Source organism: Gracilinanus agilis, chromosome 5 (genome assembly GCF_016433145.1).
Source record: "Gracilinanus agilis isolate LMUSP501 chromosome 5, AgileGrace, whole genome shotgun sequence".
NCBI lineage: Eukaryota > Metazoa > Chordata > Mammalia > Didelphimorphia > Didelphidae > Gracilinanus > Gracilinanus agilis.
In genome coordinates, this window is record NC_058134.1 from 295,588,419 (window position 1) to 295,606,049 (window position 17,631).

At 35.4% G+C, this 17,631-nt stretch overlaps 1 protein-coding gene across 2 annotated transcripts in view; it reads left to right on the plus strand.

The window, feature by feature from the left end:
- The first annotated feature begins 999 nt into the window (after positions 1–999).
- The window catches only part of RPAP3 (RNA polymerase II associated protein 3), a 66,188-nt gene continuing 49,556 nt past the window's right edge, over positions 1,000–17,631 (plus strand). Inside the window, exons 1-5 of one of the 2 annotated variants that reach the window (XM_044679922.1) lie at positions 1,000–1,127; positions 3,131–3,286; positions 5,272–5,412; positions 8,111–8,233; positions 9,158–9,285. In XM_044679922.1, the coding sequence (XP_044535857.1) occupies positions 3,137–3,286; positions 5,272–5,412; positions 8,111–8,233; positions 9,158–9,285 (542 nt within the window). In that variant the 5' untranslated portion in view covers positions 1,000–1,127; positions 3,131–3,136. Of the gene's footprint in view, positions 1,168–3,130; positions 3,287–5,271; positions 5,413–8,110; positions 8,234–9,157; positions 9,286–17,631 lie in introns of both variants that reach the window. The other variant, XM_044679921.1, reaches the window with a different exon arrangement.

Sequence of the window (17,631 nt, forward strand, 5' to 3'; positions counted from 1 at the left end):
ATTATGTGCAATCTGCTTTTCTTCTGTCCGGTTTCTCTATGATTCTGGCCTTTGTTTTCTTATGTGCACCAAAAAATGCTTCAATGACCTTTTTTCTTTTGCCTAGCCCTCTCCTTCCCTCATTAAAAAAAGGAAAACAGCCTCAAAGACTTCTTTTGATGAGAGCATAACCAGGCCTTTGCACTGAAAAGCACTCTGCAGTAAGTCAACATGCATTTATTAAGCTCCCACTACATGTCAGGATAAGTGCTGTGGACCCAAAGAAAGCCAAAAACAGTTCCTGCTCTCAAAAAGCTTATAGTCCAAATCGGTGGAGGGTGGGTAGAATATGCAAACAAGTACCTACAAACGAGCCACCTACAGAAAAAAGGGAGATAATCGCGGAGGGAAGGCACTAAAAATGAAGAAAGACTTCTGGCAGAAAGCTGGCATTTAGCTGATACTTGAAGCATCTTCTGAACAGTCAAAGGAGATCTGGATTGGAATCTCAGCCAAGGTGCTTGCAACCTGTGGCTTCGAGCGTGGTCTCAGGGGCCAACTCTTCCAACTGCAAGGTGGAGAGATGTGACTGCTAGATGCTCTCAAAGGTTGCCTCCCGGGAATGTTGGGGGGGGAGGAGGGTCCTACGAATTTCCATCAATGCAACTGACTTGTGGGAACTAGCTTTCGTCTCATAAAGTCGGAAGAAGTTAACTGGCGTAGACTCGACACCTAGTAAATCACTCGGGTCCCGCAGCCAGGAAGTGTCTGAGCAGAATCCGGACTGAGGTCTTCCTCATCCCCAACTTAACGATACCCCGCTGCGCCAAAATCTGAGTTCCCGGGATAGGCTGAACGCGGCATTATAAGAGAGCAGCTCACAGAACGCCAGGGGTCTCCGGCGTTCAGGAGTCGGCTCCAACCTTTGCCCATGCGCAAGAGCGAGAGGGGTGGGAGAGGGAGAGAGAGGGCGGGGAAGGGGGCGGGGTCCGGAGCTTCCCTCCCGTCGTACCCCGGGCGCGAGAGGAAGCGGGTCGCGCCAGGAATTGTGGGAAGGGGTGCTTGAGCGACGGTAGCTGTGGTGCGAGTCCAGTGTCGGCACCGCAGTCTACGGACCGGGAGTAGCCGGAGGCTAGTGACAACGCGAGGCACGTCGGCACTGAGGCTAGAAGCGGCCTCAGGCCCTGGGTGAGGGCAGCCTGAAGGGGAGGAGGGAGGAGTACGTGTGTTGACGGCGGTGGGTTGGCGGCCGTGGCCATGGGGTCTCCCAGGTAGCGGAGCCTTCCGCTGGGAGGCGGGGCTTCCAGGGGGCGGGGCGTTCGTGGAAACATCCTATGAGTGAGACCCCGCGGCGGGAGCTGACGAAATGGGGCGGTGGAAAAGCTTTCAGTTACCAGAACTTTCCACAACTGTCACCTTCCTCCCTGGCCCCCAAATTTGGGGGATTAATTTGAGCAAATGGCCGAGGGAACGGGAGGGGGCCAAGATTAAGGAACGTTCCTGATTTTGTCTCACCACCTTGTAGTGCGAAACCTCTAGAACCCGGAGGACTTGGATGCATTCCAGTACCTGTCCCCCCAACACCTTACTTGTTTACTAAGTCACTAAGAGACTGTAGTGTGTTCGATCCATGTACCTGGAGACCTGAAGACTCGAGTTACAATTCTGCCCTAGACTTTTCCTAGTCTAAGAAACTCCACGTCTGGAACATTCTCCTACACTTGCAGTTACTTCGAGTTACTCTCAATAGGAAACCTTTCCCAATTCCCTTTAATGTTTTTGTCTCCATTTGGTTGATTATTTCCAGGTGGTACATAAGTTTTTGGCATGTTGTATCCCCCATTAGACCGTGAGCTCTTTTTCTTATTCTGTGCCCAGCACTTATCAATATGCCTAGCATACAAATTCTTTTTTTTTTTTTTTAAACCCTTATCTACCATCTTCGAGTCAATACTGTATATTGGCTCCAAGGCAGAAGAGTGGTAAGGGCTAGGCTATGGGGTTAAGTGACTTGCCCAGGGTCACTTAGCCGGGAAGTGTCTGAGATCAGATTTGAACCTAAGACCTCTCAGTCTCTAGGCCTGGCCCTCAATCCACTGAGCCACCCAACTGTCCCACACACAATTCTTAGTAAATGCTATTGACTTATTAGCTCTGTGATCCTGGGCGGATCACTTAACTCGGCCATATTTTACTACCTCCATAATAGTACTTTTCTCAGGGTTTTGAGGAGAAAATGAGATGACCTGTAATGTGCATTGTAAACCTTAAATAAATGCTAGCTATTGGACAACTTAAGTGCCACAGGACAACTCAGAATCTCACTGAATGGTCATTTTTCTAAACAATAAAATTAAGAACTGGACCTATATCCCTTAATATCTACAAATCTGAGCTGGCACAGGGAATAAATATCCATACTGAAGAAATAATGGCTCTTTTTTAAAAAACTTTTTTAAACGCTTTTTATTCTAAGACAAATGAGTAGGAAGAACCGTTATGTTGGAGTTAAGTGACTTGCCCAGGGTCACATAGGTAGGAAGTGTCAGAGATCAAATTTGAATCCAGGCCTCCCACCTCCAAGCCTGGAGTTGTCTGCTGAGCCTCCCAAAATAATGGTTCTTTAAAGGAAGTGTACCTGGTTTTGTAAATATCCTAGCTATTTTGGGGAAATAACCTATTCTAAACAAACGCCCACCTGTCAACTTTAAAATATTTAAGAGATAAACACCTTTCTAGTAATTCTCTAAAATGAATTGGAATGAACTAGGAATGTCAGGGGCAACTGAAGAAATAATATGACATATTGAGATAGGAGGATGATACTAACTTGCTACAATGTGCTGCATGTTCTTATAAGAAGCTCTTATGCATACTTTTTTCATTCGTAGATGAATTAGACTACACAATCTGATTTCCTTATTAAAATATTTTATTTGGTACCCTGATTTGTGAAACCCATTGAATATATGCTTTTTTAATGAGTTTTGTTTCATTTTTTGCCTATTTTATGCCTTGACCATATCTAAAATATCTAAAATAGTTGGAAGAATCACTAATTTTCTGTTCCTACAAGAATATTTCTAATTTAGGAAAATTAATACATTTAAAAGGAATTCTAATAGAGGTTAATGTTTCTAAAACTTTGCAGACCATAATGACTTCAAGCAAAGCAGTTGAGTTGCAATTACAGATGAAGCATAATGCTGAGGAACTACAAGACTTCGTGAAGGATTTAGAAAGCTGGGAAAAAGATATTAAACAAATGGATTTGGAATTGAGAAATCAAAATGGTGTTTCAGGAGAGGTAAGTTGGGCATTTTTCATGTACCATCTAGCAAACTAAAAATAAAATCCCAACAACTTATTATTTTTGTATTTTGTATTTTTGGAGTTGCGAAACTGAAGTGAATTGCTGTACTATTAAATTTTTGTCTTTTTTAGAAATCCTATTATTTTTTGCTTATTCATTTTGAAAAATAATTTTAATGAATAACTAGAATTACAATGATTAGCATGTATTATAATCCAAGAGTAAACTAGTCCCTTAAAACATAATTAAATAGTTGAGCCTTATAGGGTAGATTATTTTTATAGGAAAATACGTAAATATCTCATAGCACTACACTGATTTTATTAAATGTTTGCATCTTTTTTAAAAAGTTATTTTTTATTCTAACCTTAAATATGAAATTAAATGGGCATTTCCATATGCACAGTATTATGTGTAGCTCATTTTTCTTTTTAAAAATATGAGAAATTCAACATGTAACTTTTGGAACTGTCTTACTTGTCTGTCATTCCTTCTGGCTTTTGTTCTTTTCATTGCATTTTAAAAAATGCTTTGATAGCTTTTTTTCTTCCATTTTTGGAGGTTTTCCTATTCATAGTCCCTTTTTTTTTCCCACTTCCCCTGCCCAATTGAAAATAAAAACAAAGTCCTTTTTAGCAAATATGTAGTTAAGAAAAACAAATTCCCATATTGTTTGTGTGCAAAAATATTCTGCATTTTGAGACCATATTTCTCTGTCAGGAGGGTAGATAGCATTAATTATTGGTTCTCTGGAATCTTCGTGAGTCATTGAATTGATCAGAATTCCAAGTCTTTCAAAATAATGTTTTATTATTTTTAAATTATTATCTTAAGGAAGTACCCTTAAATTTGTTTTTGTCTGAGAAAATATTTTCATATAGGGAAGAAGATAAAACATGAAAACAGGTTATACTATTAATTGAGACCTTTGTATTGCTGCTGAACCCATATAATAACAGTGCAGTGGTTGATATCTTAGTCTGTTGTTTCAAATTGATTTAAATTTGGAACTGAGGACCAGCCTAATTGAATTTGAAGCTATTTATCATAGGTTTGGCTCAATGTGACTGATTTCTCTGCCACAGCAATTATAGGCTGTCTACTAAGGTGAGTAGTCTGAGTATCCACAGTGATGAAATCATGAATATTTGAAGTATTTAAATGGAAGTTTGACTTGAGCACAGATAATCATTGCAAATATGTGCATTCAATTGATGTCTGTAAGCATTTTTTTTCTTGAAAATGCCATGTTAGCGATAATCTTTCAGTTGTTGATAGTTAAAAGTAAGATAATAAGGCACTTTAAAAAAATGTTTTTCTGACCTACATGAACTGATGCAGAGTGAAATAAACAGAACCAGGAGAACATTATACATAGTAACTAACACATAATGGGTCAATCAAATGTAATTGACTTTGCTACTAAAAGCAATACAAAGATCCAAGACAATTCTGAGGTACTTATGAGAAAGAATGCTATCCACATCTAGAGAAAAAACTATGGGAATAGAAATCCAAAAGAAAACATATAATTTATCACTCATTTATTTTTTTTTATTTTTTTAAAACCCTTACGAACTTCCATCTTGGAGTCAATGCCGTGTATTGGCTCCAAGGCAGAAGAGTGGTAAGGGCTAGGCAATGGGGGTCAAGTGACTTGCCCAGGGTCACACAGCTGGGAAGTGTCTGAGATCAGATTTGAACCTAAGACCTCCCATTCTCTAGGCCTGGCTCTCAATCCACTGAGCTACCCAGCTGCCCACTATCACTCATTTATATGGGCATATGATTTGAGGTTTTTGTTTTAAAAGATTATTACAAAAATGAATAATATGGAAATAGGTTTTGAATGATAATATATGTATAACCCAGTGAAATTTCTTGTCAACTCCAGGAAGGGAGAGGGAGACAACAAGAATCATGTAACCTTGGGGAAAAATTTAAAAATAAAATAAAAAAAAAATGTTTTTTCTACCTAGAACTTATTTCCTGTTCGAAATAAAAATTTTAAGAAGAAGAAGAAAAACAAAACAAAAGTGCCTTCTAAAAAAACCACAGAAGAAAACAAAAAAAATAGAATAAAATCCTATGATTATGAAGCGTGGGGAAAACTTGATGTGGTAAGTTACTTTGCTATACAAATGCAAATTTACTCATGGATTGTCAGCAATCTTTAATTGGATAAAAAAAAGCTACAAAATTTCCATGTAGTTTTTCTTTATTATAGTTTTTTAATGGTACAATAAAATCTCAACTCAGAACCCCAAATAACCAGATTTCTTTTACCCCCTTTGATCCACTTTCAAGAAGGTGGCAAATGATAGCAAATCTAGCTAATGCTAGGAATTTATTTAAAAATCAACTCAATGTATACTTTGGAATTGACATCTATTCTCTTCAGTTTCTAATATTCATTTTATAGGTAGAGGACAATACAAAGAGGATTGTTGGATTGAGACCCTCATTTTAAAAAGATTTTGACTAATATTGAAGTAAAAAGATGTTGGTTTTCCCTGTACATAATTAATTTAAAATTTTGAGTAATCTATTTCCAGAGTACATTGTTTAATTGAGGTTCTACTTCTTTGCCTTTTTCTGAATTAATTTTCAAGCCAGTTATGGTAATACCCTTCTAGAATTAGTGGTAATACTAAGGGGATCTTCTGTATATAATTTTTATTAGGATTTTTTTAGTTTCCTTAAAACTTGTTTTATTATATTTATCCTGAATAAAACAACACTTTTATTCCTGTTGAGGACACCACCTTTCTTTTTCAGTTTTTTCAGTTGTCTGACTCCTTGACCTCAGTTGAGGTTCTTTTAGCAGAGATAATGGAGTGGTTTGCCATTTCTTTCTCCAGCTCATTTTTTGATGAGGAAGCCAAAGTAAACAGGGTTAAGTGTCTTGGCTAAGATCACATAGCTTATAAGAACCTGAGGTCAGATTTGAACTCAGGAAGTTGAGTGTTCCTGACTCTGGACCTGGCAATCTATCCACTGTGCCACCTATTCTTCCATTTGCCTAGGTTTATAACCCAAGAGTTATTCTTGAGTTTATTCATCAATGGCTACTAAAAGGAGCTTATGCCCTTTGGGGCAACAATACTGGATTAGATGAACTGTGTATATATCGGTTTTGTAATTCCTACTTTTCTCCTTAATAGTCATACCATGTAATGCTAAGTATTATTTTTAAATGAATTAAATTTATTCATCTCTAGGAAATCCAAAACTCTATCATTCATTTAGTTGCTTGAACATTACTGCTTAGTGTCAAGATGGATGATACTGTTATTTGACACTGCCAGCTGTTCTCTTCAAGGCTTTCATACTTTTTTGGTCTGATTTTTATCTCCTGGCATATTGGGTGTGAGTATTGTCAATTTAGTAGACTATTCATTGCTCTGATTGCATTTCTGTTTTTTGCTGTGTAAAAGGCTCTTTGATTTAGGGATGGTAATAATTATTAATAGTTGACATTTACGTGGAGATTTAAGTTTTCAAAGGTGAGGATACAATGGTACATTGTCTCATTTGGTTTTCAGTCTTGGGATCCTTAAGAACTCTTTAAGATAGATAAAATCAAGGAATATATAAAATCAGGAGGACAACTAGGTGGCTCAATGGTAGAGTACCATGTCAGGAGGACCTAGATTCGATTGTGGCCTCAGACACTTCTTAGCTCTGTGACCCTGGACAAATCACTTAATCCCAGTTGTGTAGCCCTTACCTCTTTTCTGCTTTAGAACCGAGACTTAGTATCAATTATAAGGCAGAAAGTAAGAATTTATTTTTATTTATATGTATGACATATATATGATTTACTTTGGGTTAAATATTTGGCGATATAACAATATAGGAAACAATATTGGCTTAAGTCTCAATGCTTACAAGTATAAGATACTGTACACTATCTAAGTTTCCCAGGTACATAATTTTAATTGCTATAACTTTAATAAGCAGTTTTTGAGAGTAATTAAGTATTGTACATTTTCTTATTTTTAATTTATATACTAATCTGTCTCAATCATGTAAATTTGGATCACGATTACATTCTAGCCTTCTTTTCTACATACTGACTGAGATTACGTGTTGAAGAAATGAACTAAAGAAACCTAAATCTAATGTTAAAAATATGCTCTATAGGCATTTCAGTCAACAATTAAAACCAGACATTTGACAGAAGACTTAAGTGATATCAACCCAGCAAAAGCATTATATGGATGTTCAAAACATAATTTTGAATAAATAAGACAAATCATTTTGTTAATTCTACATCCTACATAACAGATATTTTAACAAGACTCCTTAAACAAAAACTAGCTTTACTTCCAGTTGCTACTTGTGCTTGGTTATGTTGTTAGCATTAAGCAGTTTTTGATTTTTGAAGATTCCCTCTCCCATATCTGCTGCACATGGTCAATATAATTTGAGATCAGTTTCATTTTACTCAGACAGTGATCAGACTACTAGTAAATATTGAATCATTATTTGAATTCATTTCTCTTCTGATTCTAAATCTTGACTCTTCACTGATTTTGACTTTTTTTCTATTGCAAATTTTAGTTAATATAGCACTTTTGTAGTATTCTTAATTTGTTGCATGTTATTTTCACAAATCTTCTGAGAGCACAGTTATTGCTATACACCAGTTCTGGAATAATGATTGCAGGGAATTTGGCTAATCTAGCCTGCTGTACCATGTTGTACTATGCTATGGTTTGAATGTTCCATAATTCCAACATATTTAATGTTTTTCTTTAAATTTTAAATAGTTTTCTGTTATGAACATCTCCTATTTATCCTATATGATCTTAGGACACAATATTGGAAGAGCTTGATAAAGAAGACAGTACTCATGATTCAATATCTGCAGAATCAGAATCAGAAGAAGATGGAATTCATATAGATTCACAAAAGGCTCTTGCTGAGAAAGAAAAGGTACCACATTAGACATGGAAGAAATCTTAGAAGTCACCCAACTTCCTCATTTTAGAGATAAGGAAACTGAAACATAAAGGTCAGATGACTAGCCCAAAGTCACATTGGTAGTAAGTGACAGAGCTTGAGTTTGAATCTATGCTATTTTGTTCTATAAACCCAGAAGTGTTCTTACTGTACCACACTTACCGTTAACATTCCCCCTTCCCTCTATCCACTCCCTCATAAAGGTATGATATTCTATCCTTTAGAAATTGCTGCACTATGGCATTGTTTTTTGATTTCTTTCTGTTGCCAGGAACTTGTGCCATTGGTGCCACGAGGACAAGGTTTTTTAACCTGGGGTTGAGAAGTATTAAAAAAAATTTTTTTTGGTAACTATATTTTAATACAATTGTTTTGCTTTGTGATCCTGCGCATTTTACTTTATGCATTTAAAAACATTTTCAGAAAGGCTGGTTTCCCTAGATGACCATAAGAATCCTTAATACTCTCTTTAGCTGAAGTGGAAGACCAGATATCCTTGGGATTATGATTCTAGGTAGAACAGTCCCAGCTGAACTGCTGAAAATGTGAAAATCACAGAAAATCTTGGCTGATTATTTTGTCCATATTAAACTTTTATTTTGATACCTTTCTTTTCCTTGTCCTGTACATCATGTCACTCTGGGCTCTTCTTGTTTGTTAGAAGGGGAGCCTGTCTATTTTCTACCAGGGCCCTGGGACCAGCTTGGTTTATGGTAGGAAAAGAGTTGTAATAAGACTTGAGTTTGTAAAACAGCATCTTTTTTTTTTTTCATTTCTTCTAGCCTTGATGATTGTATTTAATGTGAGAAGGATGTTTGTAGATGTACCAACAAAAAAAAGTTACTATGGAATTGTGCTCCATTATCATGAAAATTGACCAATGTTATGCTTTTTCAGGGAAATAAATACTTTAAACAAGGAAAATATGATGAAGCAATTGACTGTTACACAAAAGGCATGGCTGCAGATCCATATAATCCAGTTTTACCAACAAACAGAGCATCAGCTTTCTTTAGAATAAAAAAGTAAGCTTACACTTGTATCATTTTGTTCTATACTGTACTTTTCCAAATTGTTACATATTTGTGTGTGTACTGTTTCTCCTTCATTTTATTGTAACCTGCATGAGAACAGGGACCGTTTCCTTTTTACCTCTCCTGCTGTGCTAATAATAAGTACAGGTGCTTGCTTGGCAAGGGTTATTTAATAATTGAATACAAAAAGGGAGTCTGTTTTACCATTATGGGTAAGCATCTTGAAGATTTTTTTCTTGTACTGAATTTTACTTGTAACATCATTTTAAACATTATATTATATGTAGTTGGCTACATATAGCCATATGTACATACCCAAATAATATACAAAATGTTTAAAATGATGTTACAAGTTTAAAAAGGAACTCTTTTCCTCTTATTTAGTTTAAATCTAAAATTTTACTTTCTGAAAGTTATGTCTTCAAAAAGCATCCATATAATTATCTTTTTTTAACTTTTTTAAAATCTTTTTTTATTTAATTTAATTTTTTTATTTTTTAGAAAAATTTTTTCCATGGTTACATGATTCAGGTTCTTGCTCTCTCTCCCCTCCCTCCACACCCCCACTTCCCATAGCTGACATGCATTTCCACTGGTTTCTTCATATGTCATCAATCAAGACCTATTTCCATATTATTGATAATTGTTCTAGGGTGGTCATTAAGAGTCTACATCCCAAATCATGTCTGGATCAACCCATGTGTTCAAGCAGTTGTTTTCCTTCTGTGTTTCCACTCCTGTAGTTCTTCCTCTGAATGTGGGTAGCGTTCTTTTTCATAAATCCCTCAGAATTGTCCTGGGTCACTGCATTGCTGCTAGTACAGAACTCCATGACATTTGATTTTACCACAGTGTATCAGTCTCTGTGTACAATGTTCTTCTGGCTCTGCTCCTTTCACTCTGCATCAATTCTGGAGGTCATTCCAGTTCACATGGAATTCCTTCAATTTATTATTCCTTTGAGCATAATAGTATTCCATCACCAGCATCTACCACAGTTTGTTCAACCATTCCCCAATTGAAGGGCATCCCTTCGTTTTCCAGTTTTTTGCCACCACAAAGAGCGCAACTATAAATATTTTTGTACAAGTCTTTTTCCCTATGATCTCTGGGGTATAAAACCAGCAATGGTATGGCTGGATCAAAGGGCAGATAATCTTTTAGTGCTCTTTGGGCATAGTTCCAAATTGCCATCCAGAATGTTTGGATCAATTCATAACTCCACCACCAATGCATTAATGTTCCAATTTTGCCACATCCCCTCCAACATTCATTACTCTCCCCTGCTGTCATTTTATCCAGTCTGCTGGGTGTGGGGTGATACCTCTATTGTTTTGATTTGCATTTCTCTAATTATTAGAGATTTAGAACACTTTCTCATGTGCTTATTGATCATTTTGATTTCTTTATCCGAAAATTGCCTCTTCATGTCGCTTGCCCATTTATCGATTGGAGAATGGCTTGATTTTTTTGTACAATTGATTTAGCTCCTTGTATATTTGAGTAATTAGACCTTTGTCAGAGTTTTTTATTATAAAGATTTTTTTCCTAGTTTGTTGTTTCCCTTCTGATTTTTAGTTGCATTGTTTTTGTTTGTACAAAACCTTTTTAATTTAATGTAATCGAAATTATTTATTTTACATTTTGTAAGTTTTTCTTTCCTTTCCTTTTTTTTTTTTTTTTAAAAAAAACCCCTACCTTCTGTCTTGGATACACAATACACAATACTGTGTATTGGCTCCAAGGCAGAAGAGTGGTAAGGGTAGGCAATGGGGATCAAGTGACTTTCCCAGGGTCACACAACTGGGAAGTGTCTGAGGCCAGATTCGAACCTAGGACCTCCTGTCTCTAGGCCTGGCTCTCCATCCACTGAGCTACCCAGCCGTCCCCTTGTAATTTTTTCTAACTCTTGCTTGGTTTTAAAATCTTTCCTTTCCCAGAGATCTGACAAGTATACTAATCTGTACTTACTTAATTCACTTATAGTTTCCTTCTTTATATTCAAGTCATTCACCCACTCTGTATTTATCTTGGTGTAGGGTGTGAGATGTTGATCTAAACCTAATCTCTCCCAAATTGTTTTCTAATTTTCCAAGCAGTTTTTGTCAAATAGTGGATTTTTGTCCCAAAAGTTGGGCTCTTTGGGTTTATCATAGACTATCTTGCTAAGGTCATTTACCCCAAGTCTATTCCACTGATCCTCCCTTCTGTCTCTTAGCCAGTACCATATTGTTTTGATGACCACTGCTTTATAGCATAATTTAATAGCTGGTACTGCTAGGCCACCTTCCTTCACTTTTTTTTTTTCACTATTTCCCTTGATATTCTTGATCTGTTTGTTCTTCCAAATGAACTTTGTTATAGTTTTTTCTTATTCTGTAAAAAAGTTTCTTGGTAGTTTGATATGTATGGCACTAAATAAGTAAATTAATTTGGGTAGAATGGTCATTATTATGTTAGCTTGTCCTACCCATGAGCAATCAATGTTTTTCCAATTGTTTAGATCTAGTTTTAATTGTTTGGAAAGTGTTTTGTAGTTGTGCTCATATAATTTCTGTATTTGTTTTGGTAGATAGATTCCTAAGTATTTCATATTGTCTAGGGTGATTTTCTTCTTTCTTTTCTTTTTTTTTTTTTTTAAATTTTAAACCCTTAACTTCTGTGTATTGACTTGTAGGTGGAAGATTGGTAAGGGTAGGCAATGGGGGTCAAGTGACTTGCCCAGGGTCACACAGCTGGGAAGTGTCTGAGGCCGGATCTGAACCTAGGACCTCCTGTCTCTAGGCCTGGCTCTCAATCCACTGAGCTACCCAGCTGCCCCTTAGGGTGATTTTAAATGGTGTTTCTTTTTCTAACTCTTGCTGCTGTGATGTATTGGAAATATATAGAAATGCCGATGATTTACGTGCATTTGTTTTGTATCCTGCAACTTTGCTAAAGTTGTTGATTATTTCTACTAGCTTTTTAGTTGATTCTCTAGGATTTTTTAAGTAGACTATCATATCATCTGCAAAGAGTGATAGCTTAGTCTCCTCACTGCCTATTTTAATACCTTCAATTTCTTTTTCTTCTCTAATTGCTACTGCTAGTGTTTCTAGTACTATGTTAAATAATAGAGGTGATAATGGGCATCCTTGTTTCACTCCTGGTCTTATTGGGAAGGCTTCTAATTTACCTCCATTGCATATGATGCTTGTTGATGGTTTTAGATATATACTGTTTATTATTTTTAGGAAAGGTCCTCCTATTCCTATACTTTCTAGTGTTTTCAGTAGGAATGGGTGTTGTATTTTGTCAAAGGCTTTTTCAGCATCTGTTGAGATAATCATGTGATTTTTGTTTGTTAGCTTGTTGATATAGTCAATTATGTGGATGGTTTTCCTAATGTTGAACCATCCTTGCATTCCTGGTATAAATCCCACCTGATCATGATGGATAACCTTCATGATCACTTGCTGGAGTCTTTTTGCTAGTATTCCATTTAAGATTTTTGCATCTGTGTTCATTAGGGAGATTGGTCTGTAGTTTTCTTTCTCTGTTTTTGGTCTGCCTGGCTTTGGAATCAATACCATATTTGTGTCATAAAAGGAATTTGGTAGGACTCCTTCTTTGTTTATTATGTCAAATAATTTGTATAGTATTGGGATTAGTTGTTCTTTGAATGTTTGATAGAATTCACTTGTGACTCCATCAGGCCCTGGCAATTTTTTCTTAGGGAGTTCTTTGATGGCTTGTTCAATTTCTTTTTCTGATATGGGATTATTTAAGTATTCTATTTCTTCTGCTGTTAATCTAGGCAATTTATATTTTTGTAAATATTCATCCATATCACCTAGATTGCTATATTTATTGCCATATAATTGGGCAAAATAGTTTTTAATGATTGCCTTCATTTCCTCTTCATTAGAGGTGAGGTCTCCCTTTTCATCTTTGATACTGTTAATTTGGTTTTCTTCTTTCCTTCTTTTTAATTAGATTTACCAGTATTTTGTCTATTTTATTTTTTTTCAAACTACCAGCTTCTAGTCTTATTTATTAATTCAATAGTTCTTTTACTTTTGATTTTATCAATTTCTCCTTTGATTTTTATTATTTCTAATTTAGTTTTCATTTGGGGATTTTTAATTTGTTCGTTTTCTAGTTTTTTAAGTTGCATGCCCAATTCATTAATCTCTCCCCTCCCTAATTTGTTAATATATGCACTCAGTGATATAAATTTTCCCCTTAGAACTGCTTTGGCTGTATCCCATAGGTTTTGGTAAGAAGTCTCATCATTGTCATTGTCTTCAATGAAATTATTAATTGTTTCTTTGATTTGTTCTTTCACCATTTTGGAGAATCATATTATTTAATTTTCAATTAGTTTTTGGTTTGCCTCTCCATGTATTCTTACTAATAACTATTTTTATTGCATTATGATCTGATAAGGTTACATTTATTATTTCTGCTTTTTTGCATTTGTTTGCCATGTTTCTATGCCCTAGTACGTGGTCTACCTTTGTGAATGTTCCATGTGCTACTGAAAAGAAGGTGTATTCTGGAGAGTATATGGAGAAAAATAAAGAGGGACAAAAAGCTTTTTTTCTCAAAAAAAGTTATTTTTCTCCATATATCTGTTAACTCTAATTTTTCTAGGATTTCATTCACCTCTCTTATCTCTTTCTTATTTATTTTTTGGTTTGATTTATCTATATCTGATAGGGGAAAGTTGAGGTCACTCACTAATATAGTTTTGCTATTTCATCCTTGAGCTCCACTAGCTTCTCTTTTAGAAATTTGGATGCTATACCGTTTGGTGCATACATGTTGAGTACTGATATTTCTTCATTGTTTATACTGCCATTTATTAGGATGTAATTACCTTCCCTATGCCTTTTAACCAGATCTATTTTTACTTTGGCTCTGTCAGAAATCATGATTGCAATTCCTGCCTTCTTTTTCTCAGTTTAAGCTCAATAGATTTTGCTCCATCCTTTTTCATTTTACTCTATGTATGTCTGCCTGTCTCATGTGTGTTTCTTGTAGACAACATATGGTAGGATTTTGGTTTCTAATCCACTCTGCTATTTGCTTCCATTTTATGGGTGAGTTCATCCCATTCACATTCAGATTTATAATTATCAACTGTGTATTCCTAGACATTTTGATTCTCTCTCTTTGTCCTGCCCTTTCTTCTTTCACTATTTCCTTCTATACCAGTGTTTTGGTTTTAATCAATTCCCCTAATTCCTTCCCTTATTGTACTTCCCTTTCTCCGCTCTCCCTTCTTATTCCCCTCTTATTCTTCTTTAGGGTCTTTTTAAGCTCCCCTCTCCCCCCTTTCCTAGTGTTACTTCCCTCCCCACCAGTCTTTTTGTTACCCTTCTACTTCTCTATAGGGTGCAAATCAATTCTCTGCCCCAAGTAATGCCCTTAAGTATTAAATATTTCCTCTCTCCAACCTCTTTACCCTTCTAGTGTATTGTTATTCTTCCCTGTTTGCCCCACAAGCTTCTTTATGGAATATAAGTTTACTCCATTTTGTTTGTTTTCCCATTTTTCTTAATATTACCTTCTTTTTTCCCCTCTAGTTTTGTATATATTTATACACACATACATACATATATATATATCTTGACATTTCATCCTATACAATTTGTCACTCTTCCCTCTAAGTAAACTTCTTCTAGTTACCCTGTTGACAATAACAATTTTTAATATTTGCCAATATCTTCTTTTCTTCTAGGGATACAAATCGATTGAACTTATTGGGTCCCTTAAAGAAAAGATTTTTTTTTCCCCCTTGCTCTCTTACTTACCTAATGGTGATTCTCTTGAGTTCTGTGTTTGGGCAGGAAACTCTGTTTAAGTCAGGTTTTTTCTTTATGAATGCTTGGAAGTTCTCAATTTTATTGAATGATCATACTTTCTCCTGCAAAAAATATAGTCAGTTTTGCTGGATAGTTGATTCTTGGTTGTGGACCCAGTTCTCTTGCTTTCCAGAATATTATGTTCCACATATAAATATCTTTAAAAGTTGAAGTGAACAACAGGCAATATGGAATACTGGAGTTGGGATCAGGACCTGGGTTCAACTCCCAGCTTTGCCCTACTTTGTGTGTATGTGACCGTGAACTAGTCATTTAACTTCTTTGGGCCTTGCTTCCCTCATTTTTAAAATGAGAACAGTTGAACTAGATAAGCTTATAAGGTACTTCAAGTTCTAAATCTATGGTCTTAAGTGTTGTATGATTGGTTTCTATAACCACAATATGTTCCACTAGGCCCAAAAATTATTCTATAAAGTGAGAAAAACACCATTAATGGTATTATTGTTAGGGACTTATTTCATGTCAATAAAAGTGAATTTTAGTCATTTGTATTAATGCTTTAATTTTGACCTACATGTTCCCGAGAAGGTTTTTTGCAACTTGTATAATGAATTTTCCTTCTTTTAATTTTCCCCTTTACAAAGATACTTTTTAAGGAGAAAAAAATGGTAATGCTTTATGGTTAAATAAGAAAACAAATAGAATTTATTAAGTTTCTTATATTAGACATGATCTTGTGTTCTAGTCTTATTTTTTTTAGATTATCTGTTGGCTCAGGAAAAAGCAGTTGAGAGATTTAACTCTTGGACATCATGTAAAAAACAAAGTGATAAAAGGCTCTTTTTTTTTTTTTTTGGACATCATAATAATGGGCTTCAAGAAATTCAAGGAATTATTTTAGGTTTCAACTTGAATGGACCTGTATTCTCATTGATTCAATAAGTTTCTTAAATAATGCAAGCAGCCACCCATCCATGACTAATATCCCACATATGACTCTTGTTCATCTTCTCCCTTAAGTTCACCATAGTGTTGTGTCCCATTCCCCCTTCCTTTTATAGGAGGTCCACCCACTGTGGCTAGAGACTTTCTTTTCTTTCTCTTGGTATGAAGATACTGATGGTTTTTTTCTTACCACATGACCAACCAATATAATTTCTTGATGGCTTTTTTTTACTTTTGTGCTTCCAAGTTACTCATTGTTATATGTGTATATATTTTTATTTATAATCTATATGTATGTCAGCCTACTTAAAGCCCATTGTGCATCTTTCCATGCTTTCTATGTGATATTAATTTTTAGTTTTTCAGAGATATATTTTATGTCTCACTGTTATATAGCAACTTTAGTGAAATGTTAATTTTAAAAAGATGAATCTTGCTTTCATGGAAAGCTCGAGATCAATAAAGAGCAATGCAGTTTCTCAAAGGCTATTCTACCTATTCTCTTGTTCAACTCTAGACCTAATTCATTGTCCACCTGTACTGTCTATCCTAGTCATACATGCTTTTGGATAGGCTCTATAAACAGTCTTTTTAATTCATCCACTTGATCTTTCTTGTGTGAATAAATAGGCCAAATTCCATTGATTATAGATCTCTTGTAGGACTCTACTGAGTTCTGAGGCTTTTATGTAATTATTATAACATGATTGCAAACATCTGCACCCAGAAGGATTTGGAGGACCTCATTTTCTCTGTTTTATGTCTTGCTTTATGTTTATTATCAGAGAGTCATCTTTCATGGAATTTTAAATGATTTTGATATATGGATGGGAAACAATTTACTGTAAATGAGGTATAAAGGTGGTCTACTAAATTAAATAGTATTTCATAATTGAGAAATAGTAAACACAATGGGATCACTTATTCTTTCTATCTTTTAATTAACTATAAAATGTCTTGCCTGTCTTTCCAGGAATCAGGCTTCTGTGCCTGACAATTAACTCATGGGTAACACCTATATCATATGGTTTTTTCCTGTCAGAATATAATGCTTCATTTTTTAATAGTTATTTGATTTGTCTGCATCAAAGCCATTTTCATAATGGTCTTTTGCAACTACTTTTCAATTGTCTTACAACTCCTGATAACCAAATATTCCATGAAATAATATTTCTTGTTACCTTTAGGCATACAATAAAATCCACTGCTCTTTCCTTCTTTTATTTCTTCAAGGAATACCAAAAGCCATTCTTCTGTTTAGCTGCAACTGCATCTTTTGGTTTTTTGTTTTTGTTTTTTGGGGAGGAGAGATGGTTAAGATTGATATGAGGGGCTGCAAGGTGGTTCAGTGGATAGAAAGCCAAGGCTGGAGTCAAGAGAACTTGAATTTCAATCTGGCATTAGACATTTACTAGCTGTGTGGCCCTGGGCAAGTCATGTAACCCCAGTACTAATATCAATTCTAAGAAGGTAAGAGTTTTTTTTTTTTAATGGATGTGATTTATTTAGTTATTTAGCAATATTGCCCATAAGTCATTAGACAAGGATTTCATGTTTTAAGTAGTCCTTTTTTCATTCCCTT